The 17988-nt window shown below is 39.5% G+C and overlaps 1 protein-coding gene across 2 annotated transcripts in view; it reads left to right on the plus strand.

The window, feature by feature from the left end:
- PBRM1 (polybromo 1) overlaps positions 1–17988 on the plus strand; it is a 92309-nt gene that overhangs the window by 47779 nt on the left and 26542 nt on the right. For both annotated transcript variants that reach the window (XM_045023625.1, XM_045023626.1), the window contains exons 15-21: positions 2941–3217; positions 5136–5241; positions 7427–8069; positions 10446–10657; positions 11676–11861; positions 13055–13212; positions 14090–14356. In XM_045023625.1, the coding sequence (XP_044879560.1) occupies positions 2941–3217; positions 5136–5241; positions 7427–8069; positions 10446–10657; positions 11676–11861; positions 13055–13212; positions 14090–14356 (1849 nt within the window). The remainder of the gene's footprint in view (positions 1–2940; positions 3218–5135; positions 5242–7426; positions 8070–10445; positions 10658–11675; positions 11862–13054; positions 13213–14089; positions 14357–17988) is intronic.

Here is a 17988-nt window from a genome sequence, read left to right on the forward strand (position 1 = left end):
AGAAATACCCCGCCTAATGCAACCCAAGACCGCATTAGCTTTTTTAACGGCCACATCACATTGCCTACTCATAGTCATCCTACGATCAACCAGGACTCCCAGGTCCTTCTCCTCCTCCGTTACTTCCAACTGGTGCGTCCCTAGCTTATAACTAAAATTCTTGTTAGTCATCCCTAAATGCATAACCTTACACTTCTCACTATTGAATTTCATCCTGTTACTAATACTCCAGTTTACAAGGTCATCCAAATCTCCCTGGAGGATATCCCGATCCTTCTCTGAATTGGCAATACCTCCCAACTTGGTGTCGTCCGCAAACTTTATCAGCCCACTCCTACTCTTGGTTCCCAGGTCAGCAATAAATAGATTGAATAAAATAGGACCCAAAACCGAACCTTGAGGTACTCCACTGGTAACCCCCCTCCAACCCGACAGTTCCCCTTTCAGTACTACCCTCTGCAGTCTCCCCTTTAACCAACTCCTTATCCACCTCTGGATTTTCATTTCGATCCCCATCTTTTCCAATTTAACCAATAATTCCTCATGCGGTACCGTATCAAACGCCTTACTGAAATCCAGATATATTAGATCCACCGCATTTCCCTTGTCTAAAAAATCTGTTACTTTCTCAAAGAAGGAGATCAGATTGGTTTGGCACGATCTACCTTTCGTAAATCCATGCTGTAATCTATCCCAGTTGTCATCGGCCTCCTGCTCCTTAACCACTCTCTCTTTCAAAATTTTTTCCATTACTTTGCATACTACAGATGTTAAACTAACAGGCCTGTAGTTACCCGGGTCACTTTTTTTCCCCTTCTTGAATATAGGAACTACATTAGCTAATCTCCAGTCCAACGGTACAATCCCCGAATTTAGAGATTTATTAAAAATCATCGCTAACGGGCTAGCAATATCACTCGCCAATTCCCTTAATATTCTAGGATGAAGATTATCCGGGCCCCCCGATTTACTTCCGTTAAGCTGTTCAAGTTTGGCCTCCACCTCAGATACCGTAATGTCTACCCCCATATCTTCATTCCCATCGGTCCCTCTATCACTATTCCTTAGCCCTTCATTAGCCTCATTAAAGACCGTGGCAAAATATTCATTCAGATATTGTGCCATTTCAAGATTATCCCTAATCTCCACTCCGTTTAAAGTTTTAAGCGGTCCCACTTCTTCCTTCTTGGTTTTCTTCCTATTTATATGGCTAAAAAACCTTTTGCTATTGGTTTTAATCCCCTTCGCTAGGTCCATCTCCACCCGTCGCTTTGCCTTTCTCACTGCATCCCTACACCCTCTGACCTCAATAAGGTAGGTTTCTTTGCTGATCCCTCCCATTTTCCACTCCCGGTACGCTTTCTGTTTTTTCTTAATGACCCCTCTAAGACGCTTGGTCAACCAGCTCGGTCTAAAACTGCTACCTACGAGCCGTTTTCCCTTTCTCGGGATACATGCCTCTGACAACTCCTGCAATTTCAACCTGAAGTAACCCCAGGCGTCATCTACCTTTAGATTCCTAAATATGTTGGTCCAGTCCACTTCCCTAACTAGTCGTCTTAATTTAGTAAAGTTAGCCCTTTTGAAATCGTAAACCCTAGTCTCAGATGCAATATTGATTATCCTCTCATTAATTTTGAAACGAATTAGCTCGTGATCACTCGAGCCAAGGTTGTCCCCTACAACTATTTCCTCAACAAGGTCCTCATTACTCACCAAAATCAGATCTAAAATGGCATCCCCCCTCGTCGGTTCAGCAACCACTTGATGGAGGAATTCATCAGCTATCACGTCTAGGAAAAGCTGAGCCCTATTGTTATTACTAGCATTTGTTTCCCAATCTATATCTGGGAAGTTAAAGTCTCCCATGATCAAGCAGTTCCTATTAGTGTTTACCTCCTTAAAAACATTAAAGAGCTCTCTATCCGTCTCCAAGCTAGATCCTGGCGGTCTATAGCACACCCCAATCACTATCCCGGGTGAGGCTCTGGTAGTTTTCTTCCCTAATGTGACCATTGCCCACACAGACTCCGTATTAACCATTGCATTGCTAGTTATTTCATTACATTTCACCTCATTATTGATATACAATGCTACTCCCCCACCTTTACCTTTGCATCGGTCTTTTCTAAACAGCACATACCCTTCCATACCTGTACTCCAGTCATGGCTATCGTTCCACCATGTTTCGGTTATTCCTACGATATCCGGTTTCAATTCTCGGACCAGGAGCTCCAGTTCCTCCATTTTATTACCTAAGCTTCTCGCATTGGTGAACAAACATCCTACCTTTTGCTGTTGGGCTCCTCTCACTCTTCTCACCCCGCTCGGTAGGGACACAGTACTACCAGTATGACCTGTCGATCTAGTATCTGTCCCCCCCCTCTTCCTTACACCTAACCGTCCCCCTCTGGCTATATCTGTTGTTATCTTCTTGTTCCCACTCCCAATGTATAAATATGGCGTGGAGTGCACCAGGGCCTCTCCCAACCGTCTCCCCCCATTCATTCTTTTTGTCTAATAGGTAAGAGCAGTCATAGAGGTCATAGGTTTGAAAATGCAGAGTCTGACTCCATAATTTGAGGAATATTCAGAGTAAGGCAGCATCCTTCATGAAAATAGTGATTTGTTTCATGCTGGGGAAACTTTTTTATCTCAAAGTGGAGCAAAGGAAGATGGGAGGTGGTGTTTTAAAATTAACTGGCTAGCTCCCCTAGCATTGCACTTACCTATGGACCCAAATTCTCTGGTCCTACTATCATCATTCTGTAACTGTTTTTAAAATTGGTGTGCACACATTTCTAGCATGGTGGTGGTCTTTATACACAGGTACTATGCTTTTTTTAAAAATTGCATTCAGTGTATCTTGCAGCAAAAAGAAAAAGGCTGTTCTGTTGTGGGTGAGAAAAAATAACTTTTTTTTCCTCTTTTACCCAACAGTAAAAAGAATATAAAGAAGCAACGAATGAAAATCTTATATAATGTTGTTCTTGAAGCTCGAGAGCCTGGCACAGGCAGAAGACTCTGTGATCTATTTATGGTTAAACCCTCCAAAAAGGACTATCCAGATTATTATAAAATCATCTTGGAGCCAATGGATTTAAAAATTATTGAGCATAACATCCGCAGTGATAAATACTCAGGAGAGGAGGCTATGATAGAAGATATGAGGCTAATGTTCCGAAATGCAAGGCACTATAATGAGGAAGGCTCACAGGTACTGTTTAGGTTATCCAGGCACAGTTACCTTCGTGCTTCGTTGCAGAAGCCAAAATTGTGTTAGAATTTTGTAACAGTCAATCTCTGGTTATTCCTTCCAGTGGTTATGCTAACAGTTACAGAATAAGCATATGCACCCCATCATAGCGCTTGTTCTAAACCAGGAATACTACTACTTCTGTACAGATATATTTTTGTGTTTTAAATATTGCTTCTGCCTGCAGATATATGCAGACATAAACACAGCACCTTCCATTTTAAATGTACGTCGTTTAACTGTACAATTTCATTTTTTATCCTGTTAGCTGTGTTGGTTCTTACACTGCTAAGAAAGAGTTAGCTGTTTTATTTTCTTCTAGTGCATAATAAACAGTTGTTTACTCAGTTCCCATGACTTACACCCTGTAAACCCATTGAAGGCAATTGGATTACATAGGGGTCACTAGGGACCTAATTTAATCTTCAGAATTTTTGTTACTATGGGGTGATGTGTTGGATGTAAATAACCCAGTTTGGCTCTTAGCTCTCAGCATGATTTTGCAGGGCTCGTAGGTGGAAATGGTATTTCAGCTACTCTAACACATTTGATAAAGAAATTGATGAGAAAAGGTGAACATGCAATCCCACCATGTTATTTTTATAATCTTGTCAGAATGGAGATGCAGTTTAACTGCACAGTTTACATATGGGCATTATCTCCATTATTAAATTAAATATTTATCTACTATGGTTAAATGTATATTCTGCAAAGTGTATGCAAAAGAGAAATACAAATCCTTTAACAAAGTAATTACTGTGGATGAGTGAACAGAAAGTGACTAAGAATTAAGTGGCTTTATTATTTATGGACCAAATCTTAAAGTCCATAGTCAGTCCTTAGTCAGGTAAAGCTGAGTCAACAGCTAACAGAAGAAACATACATTCATACTCCACTGTTGACAACATTACCGATGGCAGTGAGAAGCTGGATACTCTGTTCTTTTGTGATCAGAAAAGAAATATTGGATGCCGTAAGAAAAGTAAAACACCACTGATACCTTACTATGTGAGGGCAACTAGAATGTGTGGAGACTGGAGTAATATGGAAGATATGATTAATAAGGTGCATACCAATAGATGTTGTTTCTCACTGATGCCAAATATACTCTATATATAACTTAAAAACTTATTTCTGCCTGACAACCTGAAGTCATGAATACAACCCATTGAGCTGGACAGCATAAGCAAATTTAAGAAGCAATACTGGTCTCTTGTTCTTAATCAGATCATTGAAATGTCTAATGTGGCAAGTGATGAACATACATCTACACTTGCAAATAATTTGATTCTGTTTGATTAGCTATATTGGCAAAGAGGCATGAAACCTTATGACTGCAAGCTGAACTTTGCTTATTGACTTGTCCTGCAAATATATTTGCCTGATGACTACAGCAACAGCAGACTGTTAACAAACAAGATATTTATATTCTTTCCAAGATGGCTTAACAAGATTTTGATCATAATGTAGAAATTGACAGTGATAATACTATACATTAGAAAGAATGGATGCAGTCTTTTGGGGATGCAGTCTCAAAAAAAATTTGACTTATGAACAAGTAAGGAAGACAATCTAATATAGGGCCTTTTTCTGAAATATCCCAGAGTTCTTTACAAAAATTACATATATGAATTATTTAATCCTTCACTGAAATACAGACACATTTGGGGTGGAATGAACCAGTTGTTTTAACAACATATTGCAACGCTATACAATCATTCAAGAGTGGAAGCGAAGAATATTGTGCTCAACTGAAACTAAGGAGTTAACTCTTTTGTGTTAAGAGTTTTCTTGGTATACTCTATTACATTATCATAAGGAAACAAATAACCTAAATATTGTTTTATTATTTTTCTTTCAACACTTTAATGACTAATAGGTATATAATGATGCCCATATCCTAGAGAAGATTCTTAAAGAAAAAAAGAAAGAGCTGGGACCTCTTCCTGAAGACGATGATATCGCTTCCCCTAAGCTAAAGCTAAGTAAGGCAGCCTTGTGGATTCCTACTTCTTGGTAAATGTTGATATGGAATAAAATGATACAGATTAACATTAAAATGGAAAACCATATCACCATACATTCAAGGCAGGTTGCATAATTTGTGCCACTTCGGAACCCAAATGTACACTAAACTGCAAAACTGAATTACATTTTCAATATCATCATAATTGCAGTGGATATTGGTATGTGTTTGTGCTGAAATTAAAATTAAGAGGTGAGGGGTGGGAAGTCAGAATGAGAGAATCTATATGAAACAATTTTTCTATACAGGCTAGGTTAGAATGAAGAAGAGAAATTCAGAATAACTGGAATATAATCATTGGTATCATACCTCATTCATTTGATTGGAGATATAATAAGCATATATAGTAAGCTTTGAAACATCAGAAAATGGTTCAGCAGCAGCTAAAGTGCAAACAGATTAAGGAACAGTGCCAGGAGCTAGATGATCTGTTCTGTTTCCATAGACATCCTTTGTAACTTTGTCATTTACTCTCCTTGTGTGTCATTTTTGCATCTGTAAATTGGGGATATAACATATTACACAAGGGAGCTGAGGCTTAATTCATTAATGGGTGTAAAGTGCTTTGTGATCCCCAAATGAAGAGTGTGATAAAATTGCAAAGTATTGTTATTACCTTGTTAGTGTTTCATGGGGATTTTTATGTGTTAAAATTAGCATAATATAAAGGTAAATCGGTAGAATAAATATGTCCCCTATTTATCAATTTTATAGCATGTTTAAAGAAATACTTTTAAAAATGTAACCAAAACACACAACACATCTCTTAGAAAATGCTTGCACCTACTGTTGTTATAAGTAGCACCTCTGGTTATAGTAAGGAAAAGAGATTAGAGAAAATTATTTTTCTCTGATTTATTTTTTCAATGTCTTTTATGCATTTGATAACACATTGTATAGAAGGATTTCTGGCTATGTTCTGCTACCTTTAATCGTATACTGAGTAGTATCTTATTCTGTGAGTAGTTCTGCTGATTTTAATGGGACTGCTCAGAGTAAGATACTATACAACATGAGTAAGGGTGGATCAGACCCTTAGTTTCCCCTGTTGTGTATTTGGGTCTTCCACAGAGCAACAAAGTGAAGTGAAACATCTTTAAGAGAAAATTATTGTAAATCCCCTTAAAATGGCAGGGAAATTCAGCAGTAGGTGGTGTTCTTAGAACTATTTTTCACTCCTTTTTAAAAAAAGTAACTGAGCGGATTCCAGGTTGGTGCTGTTTCTTTCATATATGTGTGTTAAGTTCTAAACTGACTAAATGAGCAAATTGCATAGAAGGGTTTTTTAAAAAAAAAAAAGAAAAGCACACACGCCGTATTGAAGCATCACTGAGGATAAAAATGCAAAACCACCAAGAAAGTATAGGTATGGAAGAATCCACGTGCAAAGACTTTGTAGTGCTATAACAATTGATCCTGTATTAACAAATAGCTAATCTGATTGGTAGCCCCATTTGAAGGCATTATTTTACATTTTACCTATAATAATTCTACCTAGTTTAGCTTAAATCTGCTGTGTGAGGGAAAACTCACAATAAGTGGGATTCTTAGGATGTGTCACGGCAGTTGGGAGTGTGCCTCTCAACCTGGTAGGGAGACTTGACTTGAGCTAGTGCACTAACAATAGCTGTGTGGATGTTGCAGCACCGGCAGAGGCTCAGGCTAGGCTCACCCCCAACGGCAGTGGAGACATACCCACATGTGAAAATCCCCATGAAGAAAGAATTTTAATGGCTTTGAAAAATCCACATGAAGAGAGGATTTTAATGACTGCTGAACTGAAGTGAGAATTTCACATAGTGCTATTGTGTTGGCTTCCCTTGTAACTTTAGGCTGATGTGCAGTCTTGAAGGTATTACTAGTGTTATTTTATACTTATGGAAGACAGGCTTCAAAAGTTTCAGATCCAGCACTCGTATGTTGTACTAAATTGTCCATGGGGAAAACAGAGAAAACTGTCTGAAAAAAGTAATTAGTAAGAGCTGATGGAATAGAAATGAAAACATTGTATTTGTAAGTGGCATTGCTAATCTGGTAGGGTAATCGTGGACTAAGTTACCTGAGCCATAGAAAAGGAGTTAGGGAAGTAAGTGCACAAGGTTGACTGATCTTTGTACATTTGTTGTTGTTTTTTGTCTGTCTAGGTAGAAAAAGTGGTATTTCCCCTAAGAAATCAAAATACATGACTCCAATGCAACAGAAACTGAATGAGGTGTATGAAGCAGTGAAGAACTACACAGATAAACGAGGCAGGCGATTAAGTGCCATCTTCCTGAGGCTTCCATCTCGATCAGAACTGCCTGACTATTATGTAACCATTAAAAAGCCAGTTGACATGGAAAAAATAAGAAGTCACATGATGGCCAACAAGTACCAGGACATCGATTCCATGGTAGAAGACTTTGTAATGATGTTCAATAATGCCTGCACTTATAATGAGCCAGAGTCTCTGATTTACAAAGATGCCCTTGTCCTACATAAAGTTTTGCTTGAAACTAGAAGAGACATAGAAGGAGATGAGGATTCTCATGTCCCCAATGTAACATTGCTGATCCAGGAACTTATCCATAACCTTTTTGTGTCCGTAATGAGCCATCAGGATGATGAGGGCAGGTGTTATAGTGACTCTTTAGCTGAAATTCCTGCTGTTGATCCCAACTTCCCAAACAAACCACCTTTGACTTTTGATATTATCCGAAAGAATGTAGAAAATAATCGCTACAGGAGACTGGACTTGTTTCAAGAGCAGATGTTTGAGATGCTAGAGAGGGCAAGAAGGATGAACCGGTAAGTGAAACTACACATGTATCAAACCTTAGTCTTGTCAAGTTAATTTTGAGTCTTTATCACTGGTCAAATAATTCCCATTTTAAAAGACGCATTATCTTTCCTGTTAGTGTGCTAGGGAAAAAGGAACTTGCTTAGTTGGGTGCCATCACCTTCAGCAGAATTTAAGCTTTAGTTTAAAGTCTGTAGCCCCTGTCTTTGAAGTTAACCCTGGCAAAGCAAGGTTAAACCAATGCAGGGCTATCTTCCAAAGTTGAGGGAAGGCAAGTTCAGAAGAGGATCTCAGCAGGCAGCCACATAGTGGTAAAAAGGAGACCATTCAGAGGTATGGAGAAGCAAGAAATGGGTTGGTTTTGAGGGGAGATGTTGTGTAGAGACATAGACTGTCATAAAACAGTAAAGTAAATCATTTAATTGGGCTACTGCATTTTTAACCGAGTTAGTACATTTCTGTAGAAATTTTGGAAGGCTGTGCGAGAAGGTAAAAATGTATTTGACTGCAGAGTCAGCCTTTTCAGCTTCTGATCAAGATTGCAGCAAGTTCTGCTATATTAATTGCCTTTAGTAGATCTCCCATTTAGAGCAATCATTTATATGCAAGGTTTCTTGGGATGTGCAAAAATATGCAGACATATAGGTTCCTGCTTTCCACTGGAGTGGGTCAAATAACATACTTGGAGATGTATGTTAAGGTCTCTTAAAAGAGGACAGTGATCAGTTGTTCTCCATGTCCACTGAAGTAGGACAAGGAATAATGGGATTAATCTGCAGCATGGGAGATTTAGGTTAGATATTAGAAAAATTTTCTAACTATAAGGGTAATTAAGCTCTGGAATAGGCTTTCAAGGTAGGTTGTGGAATCTCCACCATGGTAGGTTTTTAAGAATGGGTTGAATAAACACTGTCAGAGATGATCTAGGTTTACTTAGTCCTGTCTCAGCACTGGGGGCTGAACTTGATGACTTCTCGAGGTCCCTTCCAGTCCTACATTTCTATGATTCTGAATATAGGGAGGGTTTTCCTGCTGTAACTTTAATAGGAAAGAAGACATGTGGTGGTAATAAAATCTCTTATTTAAAAAGCAATTAAAAAGATCATCTGGCATGACAATGGGTGATGAGTACAATTACTCTTTTCAATTAAAGAAACAGCTTTTTAGTTTCTCAGAAGTCTCTCTTTCAAAAGCAGTAAAGTCCAGTTACAAAATACCTTCATTTTTGGCTAGTTGCCTGTGATTTCTCAGAATTTCAGTTGCACTATATGAGAAATATGGAAATCAGCTTTTCTTTTTTGTTGTACTTGTACTTGTTGTTGGAGAGACTGGCACATTATTTCTCTCTTCAGAGTACATGCAGTTTAGTCAGAGGGCATCTTTAAGGATGACCTGCAACTGGATTTTAAAAAAAATTGTCCAGATGACACATTTTAGTTTTCCTAAACCTGAGAGAGGTGAAATGGTATAGCCATATGAAGAGTTGGCAGGGTAGATCTCCAACCCTGTCTTTTTTGCTCCCCCACCCCTCCTCATTGTGATTCATAGTAACTAAAATTTAAAAAGAGAAAAATCAAGCTTGCTCTGAATTTTCAGTGTCAGCAAAAACAGCATTAACCCAAATATCTGTTCTTTTAAAAACAAAATAGTATTCTGATTACTCCATGCTGTTTTGATTGGAAGCTATTCTACTGGGTAATAGAATATTGATCATTGTCCTATTTTAAGAATAAGGAAACAAAACTGTACTAATCTCCGCACCTTAGAAACAGTTTGGCTGAATATACAGCAAATTCTTTCATTTAAAAACAACAAACTGCTGAATGATTTTAAACACTGAACAAACACAACACTAAATAGAAATACAGAATACTCACAATGCATCATTTTGTAATTTTTCCTTTTGTAAATACTCTTAAGAAGGCTGGATTAGGTTGCTAGTGTTTTGAGAGATCACTTGAGCCCTATTAACAGGCTACAAAGGTACTCGGATAATACTGTGGTGCAGGCCATATTATAAGTACTAAATAACTTAATTGTGTAGAAGTATGTTGTTTAATTACTGGTTGAAAAGTAAAGCACAGATGTTTGGTGATTTAAAAATTGGATAAACAAAAACTAATATGCATGCATTTTGTCTCTGATTTTTACTATTAAAGTACTTTTAAAGACAACTAAGGGGAAATCTGCTTATTGCTAATAGAGCAGTATGTGCTGAATTTTCTGTCACTTTACCTCTTTGTTGAACAGCAGTTATCTGGTATACACTGAGTTTTTGTAATTTATCCTTAAATGTAACAGTTGATGAGTTTTTATTTAGAATACTGTTTATTCCTGCATAAGATATATTGTCAAGTTGTAATCTGTCTGTCATTTCCATGCAGGACTGACTCAGAGATTTATGAGGATGCTGTGGAACTTCAGCAGTTCTTTATTAAAATCCGTGATGAACTCTGCAAGAATGGAGAGATTCTTCTGTCACCAGCACTCAGCTATACCACCAAGCATCTTCACAATGACGTAGAAAAAGAAAAAAAGGAAAAGCTACCCAAAGAATTCGAAGAGGATAAACTCAAAAGAGAGGAAGAGAAGAGAGGTAATTTCATTTTCCTTTCAAAACTATGAACGGTTGTCTCTTGTTATGCTTTCATTGCTGAGCCAGGCCTTTGCTGTTCCTGCTGGAGCAACTGTGTTACTGAGGAGGAACTAGCTTGCAGCAATGTTTGGGACAAGGAGGCCTTTGTAAAGGTCTTCTCTGTCACCCTTCTCCCATGCAGTCTCCATGCTCTTCATGGCTTTAAAACAAGCTATGGGGAATGAATAAAGATGTCTTCAGGCTCCCTGCCACTAAGAGGGGAGGACGACTCCCGACTCTGCCCCTTTACCTGTCCCTTCAGATAAAGAGCAGGTGGTTGTCCTTTCCCCACAGCACTAAAATCAATAGTGATCATCTTTATGCAGCTGGGCTCAGTGCTACTCGAGAGCACGAGATGGTGGCTCTCGGTATAGAGGACAGGAGAGAGGCAACAGGAGTGACCTTTCTAAAGGCCTCCCCTCCCTTATTGCTGTCAGTGAGTTCATTTTCACTTACATGGAGGCCTCAATAAAATATATATGAAGATCTAGGCCCAGCTCTTCAGCAGCAGGAGGGAGAAGTGAGGTGGAGCATAGATCGTGCTCAAACCATACCTTGGAACTGGTATCCACTGGGTATGGTGTGGCACTCCTGCGTTGACCCTCAGGGAGCATGATGGAGCGACCATCTTTTTGTTCTGTGTTTCTACAGCACAGTGGGGTCTTGATCCATGACTATGTGTGGTCCTGTGCATTACTGCAATACAAATAATACATAAGAATGTGTCAGACATTGGCTCCATTCCCAGCTCTAGCTGGTCAACAAACTTTACTAATCTGCAATAATGCTCCCACTTGCTGCTGTCTTTCTCTTTCCCTCATCCCACAGCAAGGAAGGTTTTACTTAAGTTACTAAACAAAGGTGCCGTGATTTAACCCATGGAGAGCCAGTGTATTGTAACAAGGTGCTGTTCTTAGAATCTCTCTCCCTTCCTTAGATGGCTTTTAGTAATTTTTGTTTCCTTTTATGTTGAAATAAGAAGCTGAAAAGAGTGAAGATTCTGCTGGAGGAGCTGGTCTGTCGAGCTTACATCGGACTTACAGCCAGGATTGCAGCTTTAAGAACAGCATGTACCATGTTGGGGATTATGTCTATGTGGAACCTGCAGAAGCCAACCTGCAACCTCATATAGTCTGTATTGAGCGATTATGGGAAGATTCAGCTGGTAAGGACACAAGAAAATAATGCAGTACAGCTTCTTAATATTGCTGGTTAAAACTTCCAGTTTGAGTTTTCCTTGGGTGGAGCCTTAATTATTGTGTGTGTGTGTGTGTGTGTGTGTGTGTGTGGGTGGAGCCTTAATTAGTGTGTGTGTGTGTGTGTGTGTGTGTGTGCGCGCGTGCTGGCGTGTATTTTTATTACTTCTGAAACACCTGATTTAAAGGATTTTGCATGCTGGGGAGCTTTTGAGAGTGCTAAATGTCCTGTATTTTTCACATTATAAACATCCTGTAGATAACACCCTCGCCTTCTGGTCTAGGAAGGCTAGATGTGGCTCCTTCCAGAACCCATCAACACTGCTTTTGAGTCAGCTACGGAGGAACAGAAGGGTCTTGTCTAAACTAGAAAAAGTATCCATTGCTGATAACAGAGCCAGTGCTGAACATAGTTAAAATACAAGTGCACCACAGGACAAGCCAGCATCATTTCTGAACACATAGTTAAATTCCAAAACAGTGTTAAATATGGCTTGTCCTGGACAAACTTACAATTGAATCATAGAACCAATTCAACCAAAACTCTTGCTTTTGGCAGAATACATGAGGATTGAGACTTGAGAAGTTTTATGGTACTGTAAATACACTGGGCCAGTCTCCATACACTTTATTTTCTCTGATTTTGAGTAATACCAGAGTGTCAATTAATGGTTTATAAGAAAACTGTGAAGTCAGAGCTTGACCTTGTCAAAAGTAAGGAGATGGCAAAACAGGAAAGGAGTTATTGTTAAAAATGTACATTACAATCTGTTATCCAAAGATCTGTGGGGATGGCCCAAATTTTCAGATAGTCAGGAGTGATAGATTCACAGGCTTTTTCCTGTCCTTGAGCATAATTTTCAAGGCCTGCACAGTCAGAATTTATAGATTGCAGACTGGATTCTCCAGGGCCACCTGGCTCAATGGCATTAAATCCTGTTGTGTTCTTCTGAGTCAAATAACCATAGGAGAAGCCAGCCGGTGGACTTCTTACATATCCAAACCTCACTTATCTGAAACAGTTGAGAAACATTGTCCTATTTTGGATCGGCGAGGTTTGGATGTACCGGGTATTCCTATATAACTGTTTGATTATTAACACAATCTACTGTTGTCTTTACTTCCTTGCAATAGGAAAATATATCCTGTTTTTTGCTTTTAGGGGAAAAATGGTTGTATGGCTGCTGGTTTTATCGACCAAATGAAACATTCCATCTTGCAACACGAAAATTTCTGGAGAAGGAAGTTTTTAAGAGTGATTACTATAATAAAGTTCCAGTTAGCAAAATTTTAGGCAAATGTGTGGTAATGTTTGTTAAGGTGAGAGATTAAATAGACTAATTTGTTAAACTATTTACTGATTTGTGCACTATTTTTAAAAATAAGACTTGAGGACTCACAGTATCTGTATGAAATAACCTTTTCCCCCATCATGTCTTACTGCCTGATACATTGTGGTGCCTCTGTAGTAGAGAAAAATGACATAAAGTTGCATTATTTGTTTCTCAGTGTCAGTTTGGCTATAGAAATCACATTACACATCATTTTCAAATTTGTTGATGTTTTGAGAGAGAAATAGGGAAATTGCAGGTAAGGTCTTAAAACTTTCCTCAAAATTTTTAGCTTTAGTTTTTAGTGGAAGGAGGGCTGGATAGCTCGGAGGAATGGTAATGGGATATAGAGTTTCACCTCTACATCACAGTTTAATTCCACCCAGGTCAGTTCTGTTATAAGTTCTTATGATCTGAATGCTTTTTGGCCTGTATAGAATGAATCAGCTCAGTCCATTCCTTAGTGGAAGTTTTGTTTATGTAACTAACACAATCACTATCACAATCCTTGTTGGTGTTATAATCAAAGATTTAAGTGGGCATAGAATTCTTCATTCCTCTCTCCACACAGTGGTGGTCTTTCTTGCTCAGAGTTCAGACATATTGGCAAGTTAATGTTTAGAAAGCAATTGCCTGTAGTAATAAATATATCTGTTTGCTATAAGAAGTGATATAATGTAATTCTCCTGAGCTGTCACCCTGGTACTTTGCATTGAATTTAACATGCACATTTTAAAAAAAACCAAACCCAAAGAGAGACTTAGTGAATAAATTGTACTTGTGTGCCGGAACAAAAATCAGGCTCTGTCTTCATGCATGTTTCTGGAAAATTTCATCTGAAATGATCCCTTCTCTTCACTCAACAGGAGTATTTTAAATTATGTCCTGAAAACTTTAGAGATGAGGATGTCTACGTCTGTGAATCTCGTTACTCTGCAAAGACAAAGTCTTTTAAGAAGATTAAACTGTGGACCATGCCCATTAGCTCTGTAAGGTTTGTCCCTCGAGATGTTCCCCTGCCTGTGGTCCGTGTCGCTTCTGTGTTTGCTAATACAGACAAAGTGGAAGATGAGAAACACACTGAAACCCTAGAGGATAATAAAGTGGGAGACAGTATCCTTAACCTTGAAAAGGTAGGCAAGATGATAATCTGGATATTGAATTGAACTGGATTTCAGATCAGAGATGATGAAAATGTGAACATTCATGTTTTAGGTTTCACATCCTTTCAAAAAGCTAAATCAGTAGAGAAATAAGAAATGACAATACATCTCACTTTAAAATGTGTTTTTAAAAAAAAAATTACATATATAATTTGTGTGTGCATACTCCATATAAATAATTGAAAGCCTTAATTCAAATAAGTGTTAGCCCTGTTTGTGCCTTGATGATGTTAGCTATTGGCCACCTACGCTCTTAAACCTGTCATGTACATGTTTTTTTTAATGAATTTTGGAGTTCTCAAATTTACCTCCGAATACATACTGTATTCAAATGCTGGACTAATCTGCATTACAAACTGTCGTTTGTGTCATTGTGTCTGAAATTATTTTTTTCTTTTCTTAACCGCCTTTAAAAAAATTCCATCTACTTAAGTCTGTCCTAGCGGTAGACAAATCAGTGAGACTGAAAAATCTATTTTTAACTCATCCCATTGCTGGTAGGTATTGCAGATATCCTTTATATTTAGTTTTTAGGTATCAAGTCTTCATTAAAGAGAAATAGAATAGTAAGATTACATGGTGGTATCATATGTTTCTCTGCGTCATTTTATCATATGTCAAACATTGCTTATTTATAGTTGATACTTTGATGGTTTAAAATCATCTGATAGTCAGGCCTGGTCTACACTACGCGTTTAAATTGAATTTAGCAGCGTTAAACCGATTTAACCCTGCACCCGTCCACACAACGAAGCCCTTTATATCAATATAAAGGGCTCTTTAAACCGATTTCTGTACTCCTCCCCGATGAGGGGAGTAGCGCTGAAATCAGTACTTGTCATGTCGGATTAGGGTTAGTGTGGCCGCAAATCGATGGTATTGGCCTCTGGGCTGAGGCCACAGTGCACCATTGTAACCGCTCTGGAAAGCAATCTGAACTCGGGTGCACTGGCCAGGTAGACAGGAAAAGCCCCGGGAACTTTTGAATTTCATTTCCTGTTTGCCCAGCGTGGAGCTCTGATCAGCACCGGGTGGCGATGCAGTCCCAAATCCAAAAAGAGCTCCAGTATGGACCCTACGGGAGATACTGGATCTGATCGCTGTATGGGGAGACAAATCTGTTCTATCAGAGCTCCATTACAGAAGACGAAATGCCAAAGCATTTGAAAAAATCTCCAGGCTATGATACAGAGTCCACAGCACAGTGCTGTGTGACAAGCGTAACGGAAAGCCAAAGAATCAAATGGACGCTCATGGAGGGAGGGAGGGGGGTACTTGAGGGCTCCAGCTATCCCACAGTCCCCGCAGTCTCCGAAAAGCATTTGCATTCTTGGCTGAGCTCCCAAATCCTGAAGGGTCAAAAACATTTTCCCGGCTGTTTCGGGGTATATGTCATCAATTTACACCCTTCCCCCCCCCCCCGACAGAAAAGGGAAAAAAATCATTTCTCACCTTTTTTCAATGTCACCCTATGTCTACTGCATGCTGCTGGTAGACGGGGTGCTGTAGCGCTGAACACCAGCATCCCCTTCCCGGTGGCAGATGGTGCAATATGACTGATATCCGTCTTCATCATCAGCCTGTGAGTGCTCCTGGCTGGCCTCGGTGAGGTTGGCTGGGGGTGCCTGGGTAAAAATGGGAATGACTCCCGGTCATTCCCGGCAGATGGTACAAAACGGCTGGTAACCGTCCTCATCATAGCAACTGGAGGCTGAGCTCCATCAGCCCCCCCCCCCCCTTTATGTCTAAAGAAAAGATTCTGTACTGCCTGGACTATCATAGCAGCTGGAGGCTTCTTCCCCCTCATTTTATCTCACTAAAAAGTCAGTGTTTCTTATTCCTGCATTCTTTATTACTTCATCACACAAATGGGGGGACACTGCCACGGTAGCCCAGGAGAGGTGGGGGAGGAGGGAAGCAACGGGTGGGGTTGTTGCAGGGTGCACCCCCTAGAATGGCATGCAGCTCATCATTTCTGCGGGATGTCTGGGGCTCTGACACGGAGCGGCTGTGCTCTCTGGTTCTGTAGTACACTTGCCTCATATTCTAGGCAGGACTGACTCTATTTTTAGACAAAACATAAAGAAGGGAATGACCCGGGGAGTCATTCCCATTTTTGTCCATGCACCCCTGGCCAACCTCAGCGAGGCCAGCCAGGAGCACCCATGACAGCAGCAGACGGTACAAAATGACTGATAACCATCATCTCATCGCCAATTTACAATGGCAGACGGTGCAATAGGGATGGTAACCGTCTCCTACCTTGCAAAGGCAAATGAATGCTGCTGTGTAGCACTACAGTACCGCATCTGTCAGCAGCATCCAGTACACATACGGTGACAGTGACAAGGCAAAACGGGCTCCATGGTTGCCATGCTATGGCGTCTGCCAGGGCAATCCAGGGAAAAAGGGCGCGAAATGATTGTCTGCCATTGCTTTCACGGAGGAAGGATTGAGTGATGACATTTACCCAGAATCACCCGCGACACTGTTTTTTGCATTGGGCTCTCAACCCAGAATTCCAATGGGCGGGGAAGACTGCGGGAACTATGGGATAGCTATGGGATAGCTACCCACAGTGCAACGCTCCGGAAATCGATGCTAGCCTCGGTACATGGATGCACACCGCCGAATTAATGTGCTTAGTGTGGCCGCGTGCACTCGACTTTATACAATCTGTTTTACAAAACCGGTGTATGTAAAATCAGAATAATCCCATAGTGTAGACGTACCCTCAGACACTTGGCATTCCTAGAGACTTTTTTCTTGCTAACATATTGAGAAAAAAGTTTTGTCTTTCATTTCTTATATTTAGATTTACAGAGTGAGCCTATTGTACGTTCTCTGTGCTCACTCACATAATTTAAAAACAAAAAAAGGAACATGCTGATCACTATCAACCCCAAATAGACCAACCCCCCCCCCAATAAAAGCTAGAGATGTATGTTCTGATTTATCAAATGATAAAACAAAGGAATAATCTTATCAAGGATCAAGATCACAAGATCTGATCCTGCCAAGTGTAGAGTGTCCCCTATGAGCTGCCGAGTACCCTTGGCTCCTTTTGACTTGAGGATACAATGGGACGTGATGTGAGTTTTGGATATAAGAGTGGGCATTAAATAGGGCAAACAGTATGAAATTTTTTAAAAATATGCATTATGATGGTAATTGTGATATTTAAGATATTAACAGTGAATGCCTTCACCCTCAGTAATTTGACTAAATGCCTAATTTAGGTGCCCCGACCATGTCATCATGTTTACTAAAACAAAGTGAGGAATATTGTAGTTCTGTTTTAACCATACAAGATAGCTAATTAATGACTTGATATCAAGTAACCAACAAAGTGCCAATGGACCGTCAAATTGATTATCTGGAAAAACAGCAACTTTTTATTAGGAATTGCAAAGCTAACCACTTTCATAGCCAGGAAGCTTGGCTTTGCCTTTTAATTTTCAGATTTCAGGGCTTACATTTTTGGATGTTTGTATGTACTTTTTAACTTATTTTCAATAAAATTAAGATTCAATAAAACCTGTTTCTCTTTTACCTACTCCAGCACCTTTTTCCTTTTGTAATCAATTTTCCTAATCTCACCA

The sequence above is a fragment of the Mauremys mutica genome, chromosome 7 (assembly GCF_020497125.1).
Source record: "Mauremys mutica isolate MM-2020 ecotype Southern chromosome 7, ASM2049712v1, whole genome shotgun sequence".
NCBI classification, from domain to species: Eukaryota; Metazoa; Chordata; order Testudines; family Geoemydidae; genus Mauremys; species Mauremys mutica.